Below are 11,238 nucleotides of genomic sequence, written 5' to 3'. Positions count from 1 at the left end.
AGGGAGGAAGAGAGGACCACAATCTCTATATTTCAAAGTGGTATAAACCTTGAGATAAGAGACAAAGTTGAACTTTTTCCTTATAGAGATTTAAATGAACTTGTTCAACTTTGTTCAAGAGTGGAGCATCAACTTAAGAGAAAAACTTTTCAAAAAGACTCCACTCCCTCTTATCCCAAGAGTTTTAAGAAGGAGGGCCACTCTTCCTTACCTTATCCCAAAGAAGAAAAAGAAAAAGAAAAAGAAAAATCATCTTTCAAAGCACCTTCCAAAGAGTTTAAGTCAAGTGAAATCAAGTGCTTCAAGTGTTGATCGAAGTCGTATCCGGTCAAATAAAAACAATTAAATGTAGTACTAGGAAGTTGTCCTAGGTCGTCTCTCAAGGACCATTTTTATCTGCCAAAGGCTTAAACACACCAAATGGGGGGGGGGGGGGGAATTTGGTTGTTCAGATTTAAGTTTATAACACAATAAAATGTAGATAACACAACAAGTAAAATAGATTGGCTTCTTGTTTGGATTGTAACTCTCTTATCCTTGGTTCACAATAAGATTGCTCTATTAACCACTTAATCCTTGTTCCATCCAAGTTAACCAACTAAGCGAAGATTAACTCAAGATTTCCCTACACGAATTAAGCAAACGTATACAACATCAACCTCTTCACAGATTAAGCAACTGTGTCATTAAGCATAGCCCATTAAGCATGGACATACTGATATAGAGGTTAAATGAAGAAGAACAAAGTAGAACAGAGACATACAAACATACACAACCTCAAACAGAGATTACAATCCATAACAAGAAACCAACCCAAAGGTTTTAGCCTTCCATTAAAATAGAAATGAAATGAAAATGCAAGGAAAATGAAAATGCATTGAATCAAGTTAAAGAGTATTACAACCTAGCCTTCCATGGAGGAGGCAAAGAACAGAACTAAAATGCATACAAAAGGAGAAGACAATAAAACATAAATTGCAACTACAAGAGAGAAAATAAACTTAAAGAAAACAAAGAGAAGGGAGGTAGAAGAACACCCAAGAGTAACTTATTTGAAGGTGTTTCGGGATGTCTTACAATGGAGAAGTGAAGGCCTATTTATAGCCTTCATCTAACACAAAAGAAATATAAAATAATGGGAAAAAGCTAAGACAAAACGAAATGGGATGAGTTGGTGTTGTTGGTGGGATGAGTTGGATGCCATTTCCGCACCGATTTTTGACCACCGAAATTGTCCTTCTAGATGAACGAATTTGAACACGGTTCCTTCTGCAAAGTTCTAGGTCTTTGTCTCCGCTTTCCAGGGCCACCGAGTTTTCACCATTTGGATCACTACAGCCCAAGTTAAGCCCTGAAGACCGAGACATGTTCATCAGCCCAAAAACAGCGAAAATTTAGAATAATAATTCCCAACTATCCAATTTGGCCCAACAACACACATATCTATCTAAATCCTATAATTAACCATAGATGGAATGTAAAATAGCTAAATTGAAGGAAAAGATACATATCAAATTATGATTTATCAAATACCCCCACACTTAGCTTTTTGCACTCCTGGGCAAAATCAAGAAAGCCTTTGTCTCCGCTTTCCAGGGCCACCGAGTTTTCACCATTTGGATCACTACAGCCCAAGTTAAGCCCTGAAGACCGAGACATGTTCATCAGCCCAAAAACAGCGAAAATTTAGAATAATAATTCCCAACTATCCAATTTGGCCCAACAACACACATATCTATCTAAATCCTATAATTAACCATAGATGGAATGTAAAATAGCTAAATTGAAGGAAAAGATACATATCAAATTATGATTTATCAAATACCCCCACACTTAGCTTTTTGCACTCCTGGGCAAAATCAAGAAAGCAAAGCAAAGAACAATTCCAAAGATATCAAAGAAAGTGATGACACAGGAAGAAACAGAGACAACAATACACACAAGAAAACAAACAGATTTACACAATTCTCAATGACTCCTGGGAAAAGAAAAGGAGTAGACAACATCCAACACAAAAAGAGTCAGAGAAACTAGACACTTATGGAAATCATCCAAGCATTTCAAGACATGGCAAGACAATTAATTAGCTCAAGAGGTGAATCAAAAGTAACAGAGCCTCACAAGATGCACTATATCACTGTTTCTCTCAAGTGTCTAGGCAACTGTATACTCTCAAAGCACTCATGAAAAACAAGCAACAGATAGACTTGGCAAGCCTCTAAAATCAACACCCAATAAACATGCACATAAGGATCAAAAGGTCTTTTTAGGGTTGTAATGAGGCTAAGGACAAGGTAGAGGATAATTTATGGGATAAGTAACTGCAAACCAGAGGAAATAGAGGAGCAATGGGGAATAAGTCAAGAATACGCACAAGAAATAAACCCAAAAATTTCTAATGACTTTTATGATGATGAATCCTCTTTCTCTTGCCTCAAACAACTTCTTTTTTTTTTTTTTTTTTTTTTTTTTTTTTTTTTTGAGTATGAACAGTACATAGTGAACAGTAACCACGAAAATTTGTAATGAGTAAAGTGTACAACATAAAGGATCAACTAGCCAAAATACATCATCCAATGACACACACGCACACCCCCACACTTATTCAAGAACTTATTCCCAAAACAATTCCAAAGCTCCAAAACTCCCTAAGGTTAAGATAATCATGGTTTTTCGCTTAAGGCTTGTAATGAGCTTCGAACAAAGAAGGGGAAATAGGCTCAGTAGGGGTTATCAGAGGAGATAATTCAGGGTAAGCTTATTTGGCCAGAGGCTTATAAGAACAAAAATGCCTTAATCATATCCAAACATGCATGTGAATCAAGAAGTATCAGACAGAGTCAAGACAAGGCAACTGTGCAAGCAATCAAGAGGCATAACACACAAAAAAAAGATAGATAGTGGCTCAAATCCTCACACAGGGTATATCTGTCACAATTAAAACAACTTCTCAAACCTCAAAAATCATCTTTCCAAGTAGAGAAAAACAGGGATTTCAAACCATATAGTATCAAAAAACTCCTATCCAAGAATGAAGTCAGTGCCTACAAACAATCAAAACCCAGAAATCACAGAGAAACATGCAAAGCTGTACAGAACACCTAAACATAAAACCTAAAATAACAAATAAACCCTAAAAACATGTAATCAAGCTAAAACCGTCCCCCCCACACTTAAATCACACATTGTCCCAATGTGGCCCAAACAGAAGATCAGAGCAATAAGGACAATCAATAAATCTGGACAAGTGCAATAAAAGTAAAGAAGGATAACGGAAAAGAAAACTCCCTAAGTCATGGTGGAAGAGAAGTGGGGTCGAGCAGAGACATCTCCTCTACAACTGCATTCAACAGGGAAGGATTGCTGAGGAAAGGTTTCAGACGGTGCCCGTTAACTTTGAAGCTCTTGTCTGTGGATTCACTTTTGATCTCAACTGTACCATAAGGAAAAACATTAGTAACAACAAAAGGTCCAATCCACTTAGAACGCAACTTACCACCCATGAGACCAAGCCTTGAATTATACAGTAAAACTTTCTGCCCAACCGTGAAGTCCTTTCTAGCTATCAAACTATCATGGAACTTCTTGGTTTTCTCCTTGTAGAACTTAGAGTTCTCATAGGCTTCCAGGCGGATCTCATCCAGCTCACTCAGTTGCAACTTTCTTTCCTCACCAGCCTGATCAATGGAGAAGTTGCAGGTCTTCACAGCCCAGTAGGCCCGATGCTCAATCTCAACAGGTAAATGACATGCCTTGCCAAAGACAACCCGATAAGGAGACATCCCTATAGGTGCTTTGTAGGCAGTCCTATGTGCCCAAAGAGCATCATCCAACCTGTTACTCCAATCTTTTCTGTTGGGCTGTACAATCTTCTCTAAGATTCTCTTAATCTCCCTATTTGAAATCTCAGCTTGCCCATTAGTTTGGGGGTGGTAAGGTGTGGAAATTCTGTGCACTACCCCATACTTCTTGAGCAAAGCCTGCATAGATCTGTTGCAAAAATGGGTTCCTTGATCACTAACAATGGCTCTGGGTACTCCAAACCTGCAAAATAGGTGAGATCTAACAAAATCCACTACAACCCGAGCATCATTAGTTCTGGTGGGTTTGGCTTCCACCCATTTTGAAACATAATCAACAGCTAAAAGAATGTAGGAGAATCCAAAAGAAACAGGAAAGGGACCCATGAAATCAATACCCCAGACATCAAACACCTCACAGAATAGCATGGGCTGCTGAGGCATCTGCTGTCTCCATGTAAGGGATCCTCCTGCTCGCTGACACTGCTCACAAGTGCTACAAATCTTCCACGCATCTCTGAAGATCGTGGGCCAGTAGAAACCACAGTCAAGCACCTTGCGAGCTGTCCTCTGAATGCCTAGATGGCCACCTGGTGGGGAAGAATGACAAAACTGCAGGACCGAATCAATCTCATTATCTGGTATGCATCTCCTAATCACCTGGTCACTGCAAAACTTCCACAAATAGGGGTCATCCCAAGTATAATGCTTAGCATCACTCTTAATTTTATCAATTTGAGCTCGTGATGCTAAGGGAGGAAAAACAGAAGCAACTAAAAAATTAACAATGTTTGCAAACCAAGGGGTGGTAGAAGAAGAAATAGAAGAAATAGTTAACAAATTTTCATCAGGAAAATTATCCTGGATGGGTAAGATTTCAGCACTATTCTCAGCTCTCTCAATCCTGCTGAGATGGTCTGCCACCATGTTTTGTGCTCCGCTCCTGTCACGGATGTCCAAGTCAAACTCTTGAAGCCAGAGCATCCATCTGATCAGCCTAGGCTTTGAGTCAGCCTTTTTCAACAGGTACTTCAGAGCTGCATGGTCAGTATAAACAATAACACGAGAACCAAGCAAATAAGATCTAAATTTATCAAGAGCAAAAACAATGGCCAGAAGCTCTTTCTCTGTGGTAGTGTAGTTTGCTTGAGCAGCGTCCAAAGTCCGGGAAGCATAATATATCACTCTGGGCAACTTGTCAACTCTTTGTGCCAGGACAGCCCCCAATGCATAATTAGATGCATCACACATCAGCTCAAATGGGACTGTCCAATCAGGTGCCTGAATGGTTGGAGTGGTGGTGAGTGCTTCCTTGAGGCAGTCAAAAGCCTGCTTACACCTGTCATCAAAAACAAAATCAACATCTTTTTGTAGTAGATTGGATAGTGGAAGGGCCTTCTTGCTGAATTCTTTGACAAATCGCCTATAGAAACCTGCATGGCCAAGAAAAGATCGAACCTCTCGCACGCAAGAGGGGTAAGGCAACTGTGAAATAACAGAAACTTTTGCAGGATCTACTTCTATGCCCTTACTAGAAATAATATGCCCTAAAACTATACCCTGCTCAACCATGAAATGACATTTCTCAAAATTAAGAACAAGGTTAGTCTCAATGCATCTATTCAGAACTCTATCCAAACTATCCAAACATGCATCAAAAGAGGATCCATAAACAGTAAAATCATCCATAAACACCTCTATACAATTTTCTAAAAAATCACTAAAAATACTGAGCATGCACCGCTGGAATGTGCCAGGGGCATTGCATAGGCCAAAAGGCATCCTTCTATAAGCAAAAGTGCCAAAAGGGCAGGTGAATGTGGTCTTCTCATGATCCTCGGGAGCAATATGAATCTGAAAATAACCAGAGAACCCATCAAGGAAACAGTAATGAGATTTACCTGCCAGACGCTCAAGCATTTGATCAATGAAGGGCAAAGGAAAATGATCCTTCCTGGTTGCTTGGTTTAGCCTCCGGTAGTCAATACAGACCCTCCAACTATTTTGGACTCTAGTGGGTATGAGCTCATCCCTCTCATTTTTCACAACAGTGAGACCTGTCTTCTTGGGGACAACCTGGACCGGACTCACCCACTGACTATCTGATATAGGATAAATGATCCCAGCTTGAAGAAGCTTGGTCACCTCCTTCTTCACTACATTCAAAATGATAGGGTTGAGTCGCCTCTGGGGTTGTCTGACTGGTTTAGCTCCATCCTCTAAGAATATCCTATGCATGCAAGTGGATGGGCTGATACCAGGGATGTCCGCCAGGGTCCAACCGATGGCTTTCTTATGCTTTTTCAGAACGTGCAACAGTTTCTCCTCTTGAACAACATCAAGGGAGGTGGAAATGATAACTGGAAACTTCTCATCATCCTCCAAGTAGGCATACTTGAGGTTTTCTGGTAGAGGCTTTAATTCTGGAATGGGTGCTGGCTGAACAGTGGAAGGAACTAAGGGTTCCACAGCATGTACCTCAACCTGCAAGTCAGACTCACGTGTACTTCCTGAAACATGGTTAGTGCATTCCGACTCTAAAGAAATAATATCCAGAGGTACAGCACCCAAAACATCATATGCACAATCAGTTACAAAATCACAATTATTCTTGGGACAAGAATCAAAATCTGATACAGAAACAGATTCAAAATCAAAAACAGAATCAGAATCAGTGCATGCAAGAGAAGTATATAGATCAGACAGAAAACAATGTTTCTTATCATGCAGAGAATGAAAATTAGAAGAATACTCATCAACAATATCATCAAGTATCTCAGCACGAAAAACAGAATGGTTTTCAGATGGATGTTTCATGGCATCAAGAATGTTAAAATGGACAATACTATCACCAAATTCCATGGATAATGTACCAGCATACACATCAATCTTAGTTCGGGCTGTTTTCAAAAATGGTCTGCCTAAAATGATTGGGGCAGATCCATGGGAGAATCCCTCCTCCATATCAAGCACATAAAAATCGGCAGGGAAAATCAGTTCACCAACCCGAACTAAAACATCCTCAATCAAACCTGTAGGGTGGGCAACACTTCTATTTGCCAACTGTATCACCACACCCGTAGGTTGCATAGGACCAAGAGACAAAGATTTAAAAATGGACAGAGGCATGACATTTATAGAAGCACCCAGATCAAGCATGGCATTTTCAAATTTGTTATTCCCAATAATACAAGGTATGCAGAAAGTACCTGGGTCCTTACATTTTTCAGGAATGTGAGGAACAGATTTACCTATCAAAGCAGACACATTTCTGCCCATGCTGATTCTCTCATTTCCCTTCATCTTCCTTTTATGAGTGCACAGCTCCTTGAGGAATTTTGCATATCTCGGGATTTGCTTTATGGCATCAAGCAAAGGTATGTTCACCTCTACTTTCCTGAAGGTCTCCAAGATTTCTTTATCCACCTCTTCCATTTTTTTGCTTGGAATCACCTTAGGAGGAAATGGAAGAGGGATAGGAGGCTGCAAATCTGAACTGGTGCTAGAAGAAGGTCCACCTGCATGAAAATTTTTGACACCAACTGGTTGATCATTTTGCTCAGATGCAGATGTTGGAACTGGAACTGGTACATGTGCAGATGGCGGTGGAGGTACTACAGTGGGCATTTCAATCTGTTTCCCGGACCTCAATGTGATGGCACTCACATTTCTTGGATTCTGCACAGTCTGTGAAGGCAACTTATCTGAATTTTGGGACTGTGATTGATTAAGCTGAGTGGCCATCTGACCCATCTGATTTGTCAAACTTTGTATGGAAGTTCTGGTCTCTTGTTGGAACTGCATGTTTTGAATAGTCATCTGCCTCACTAACTCCTCCAATGTAGGTTCAGAAGTAGAAGGTTGAAGAGCTGGTGGTGCAGGAGCTTCATGTTGTCTTTGTTGTTGTTGTTGGATAGGAGGAGGCACATATCTGCTAGGACCAACATTGTTTTGGAAGGGAGGGGATGGCTGTTGTTGTTGCTGCTGCTGCTGGTTAGACCATCTGAGATTAGGATGATTTCTCCAACCTGGATTGTACCTATTGTTGGAGAGGTCATAACTCTGCTGCTGTTGTTGTTGCGCTGGTCTGTTATTATAGATATTTGCAGCATAGGCTTGTGGGGCATCAGGACCTATAGAAGAGTCTTGCAAGGAGGGACAAGCATCAGTTGGATGATTAATTGAAGTGCAAATTCCACATACCTTTGCTGGTGGTGGACCTGACTTTTGATTTGTAGCCAGTTGTGAGACCAAGGTGGTGAGAGCATCAATCTTACTCTCCAACTTTTTGTGTTCAGTGGAATCTGGGGCTACCATATCATGCACACCCCTCACAACTATGGAATCACTCCTCATATTGAATTGTTGTGAGTTAGACGCCATTTTTTCAATCAACCCTCTAGCAGAAGCAGGTGTCATATCTCCTAAGGCTCCTCCACTAGCTGCATCAATCATGCTTCTATCCATTATGTTCAATCCTTCATAGAAATACTGTAATAATAGCTGTTCAGAAATCTGATGGTGAGGACAGCTAGCACATAGCCTCTTGAATCTTTCCCAGTACTCGTATAAGCTCTCCCCCATGAGTTGCCTAATTCCAGATATGTCTTTCCGGATTGCTGTGGTCCTGGATGCAGGGAAGAATTTTTCTAGAAATGCTCTCTTTAAGTCATCCCAGCCTGTTATTGAACCAGGAGCCAGATAGTACAACCAGTCCTTAGCAAGATCCTCTAATGAAAAAGGGAATGCTTTCAGATAGATGTGATCTTCAGGGACATTAGGTGGCCTCATGGTGGAACAAACAATGTGGAACTCCTTGAGATGCTTATGTGGGTCTTCACCTGCACGACCATGAAACTTAGGCAGCAAATGGATTAGTCCAGTTTTAAGCACAAAAGGAACATCTTCCTCAGGGTATTGAATGCATAAACTCTCATAAGTAAAATCAGGTGCAGCCATTTCCCTAAGTGTTCTCTCTCGAGGTCCAGGTTGGTCAGCCATGTTTTCAGTTGAGTCAACTTCAGATGCTACACTCACACTATGGGTATCACTCTCAGGTGAGACTATATGCTCTCTAACTAATCTATGGTATGTTCTATCTATTTCAGGATCAAATGGATGCAAAGTGTGTGGATTGTTCCTAGTCATACACTACATGCACCACTATAGTAATAGTGAACAAAGGGGGATTTTTATGAAAACTTAGAAAACAACAAAACTAATGCACCAATATTATCCTAAAATCATTAGCTACTACCACACAAGAATTAAGGCAAAATGATAAATCTAGCTGTCAAAATCAAAAATGAATTCTAATATTCTGCACTATTCACATTCACATTAATACACTAAAACAAAACACACAAAAATTGACAAAGACTCTAAAACATAAAACACACAACAAAACACCACAAAAACAAATACAAAAACGCACAGCCTTTTACAGAAACTGATGGTCCCCGGCAACGGCGCCAAATTTGATCGAAGTCGTATCCGGTCAAATAAAAACAATTAAATGTAGTACTAGGAAGTTGTCCTAGGTCGTCTCTCAAGGACCATTTTTATCTGCCAAAGGCTTAAACACACCAAATGGGGGGGGGGGGGAATTTGGTTGTTCAGATTTAAGTTTATAACACAATAAAATGTAGATAACACAACAAGTAAAATAGATTGGCTTCTTGTTTGGATTGTAACTCTCTTATCCTTGGTTCACAATAAGATTGCTCTATTAACCACTTAATCCTTGTTCCATCCAAGTTAACCAACTAAGCGAAGATTAACTCAAGATTTCCCTACACGAATTAAGCAAACGTATACAACATCAACCTCTTCACAGATTAAGCAACTGTGTCATTAAGCATAGCCCATTAAGCATGGACATACTGATATAGAGGTTAAATGAAGAAGAACAAAGTAGAACAGAGACATACAAACATACACAACCTCAAACAGAGATTACAATCCATAACAAGAAACCAACCCAAAGGTTTTAGCCTTCCATTAAAATAGAAATGAAATGAAAATGCAAGGAAAATGAAAATGCATTGAATCAAGTTAAAGAGTATTACAACCTAGCCTTCCATGGAGGAGGCAAAGAACAGAACTAAAATGCATACAAAAGGAGAAGACAATAAAACATAAATTGCAACTACAAGAGAGAAAATAAACTTAAAGAAAACAAAGAGAAGGGAGGTAGAAGAACACCCAAGAGTAACTTATTTGAAGGTGTTTTGGGATGTCTTACAATGGAGAAGTGAAGGCCTATTTATAGCCTTCATCTAACACAAAAGAAATATAAAATAATGGGAAAAAGCTAAGACAAAACGAAATGGGATGAGTTGGTGTTGTTGGTGGGATGAGTTGGATGCCATTTCCGCACCGATTTTTGACCACCGAAATTGTCCTTCTAGATGAACGAATTTGAACACGGTTCCTTCTGCAAAGTTCTAGGTCTTTGTCTCCGCTTTCCAGGGCCACCGAGGTTTCACCATTTGGATCACTACAGCCCAAGTTAAGCCCTGAAGACCGAGACATGTTCATCAGCCCAAAAACAGCGAAAATTTAGAATAATAATTCCCAACTATCCAATTTGGCCCAACAACACACATATCTATCTAAATCCTATAATTAACCATAGATGGAATGTAAAATAGCTAAATTGAAGGAAAAGATACATATCAAATTATGATTTATCAAGTGTCTTGGAAGAGGACATATTGCTTCCCAATGTCCTACAAAGAAAACTATGGTTTTAAAAGCCCAAGACCACTATAGTAGCCTTGATGAAGCTACTTCATCTTCCTCTAGTAGTGAAGAAGAAGCCATAGACTTCGAGGAAGAAATTTTACCTTGTGAAGGAGACTTACTTTTGGTAAGAAGGCTTCTTAACAATCAATCTAGTGACATTGACCAATCTCAAAGAGAGAACTTGTTTCAAACAAAATGCAAGGTTTTAGAAAATACTTGTTCTCTAATTGTAGATAGTGGGTCAACTTCCAATTGTTGTAGCACTAGATTGGTTGATAAGTTAGCCTTGACTACAAAACCTTACCCTAAACCTTATTGAATGCAATGGATCAATGAGGAGAGAGGTATTGTAGTTAACCAACAAGAAAGCATACCAATCTCCATTGGAAATTATAAAGAAGAATTTTTGTGTGACATAGTGCCATTAGAGGTTAGTCATGTCTTGCTTGGGAGGCCATGGAAATTTGACAAGAAAACAATCCATGATGGCCTCACCAATAAAATAAGTTTCCAACACTTGCGAAAGAAATTTGTGTGGTGTCCCTTATCACCTTCTTAAGTGAATGAGGACCAAATCAAATTAAAAGCTAAGAAAGATGAGGAGGAGAAAAGCAAAAACAAAAACAAAAAGAAAAGAAAAGAAAAAAAGAATTTTTCCTTTGAAGAAAAAGGGCTAGGTTCAAGAGAACCT

General features: G+C 39.6%; 1 protein-coding gene across 2 annotated transcripts; it reads right to left on the bottom strand.

Moving 5' to 3' along the window:
* Nucleotides 1-301: 301 nt before the first annotated feature.
* On the bottom strand, nucleotides 302-10,490 carry LOC145959013 (uncharacterized). Of its 2 annotated transcripts, XM_083076907.1 has the most exons (3): nucleotides 5,702-10,490; nucleotides 1,534-1,643; nucleotides 1,129-1,351 (listed from the first exon to the last, which is right to left on the bottom strand). In XM_083076907.1, the coding sequence occupies exons 1-3, from the start codon at nucleotides 8,946-8,948 to the stop codon at nucleotides 1,280-1,282; spliced, it is 3,429 nt and encodes a 1,142-aa protein (XP_082933033.1). In that variant the 5' UTR covers nucleotides 8,949-10,490; the 3' UTR covers nucleotides 1,129-1,279. The 2 variants fall into 2 exon arrangements, with proteins under 2 accessions (XP_082933032.1, XP_082933033.1); XM_083076906.1 differs by lacking the exon at nucleotides 1,534-1,643 and having other exon boundaries at nucleotides 302-1,351.
* Nucleotides 10,491-11,238: the final 748 nt, after the last annotated feature.

This window comes from Cajanus cajan, chromosome 6 (genome assembly GCF_000230855.2).
Source record: "Cajanus cajan strain Asha chromosome 6, NIPB_CcT2T_4, whole genome shotgun sequence".
Taxonomy (NCBI): Eukaryota; Viridiplantae; Streptophyta; class Magnoliopsida; order Fabales; family Fabaceae; genus Cajanus; species Cajanus cajan.
This window is presented reverse-complemented; position numbering and strand designations above follow the sequence as displayed.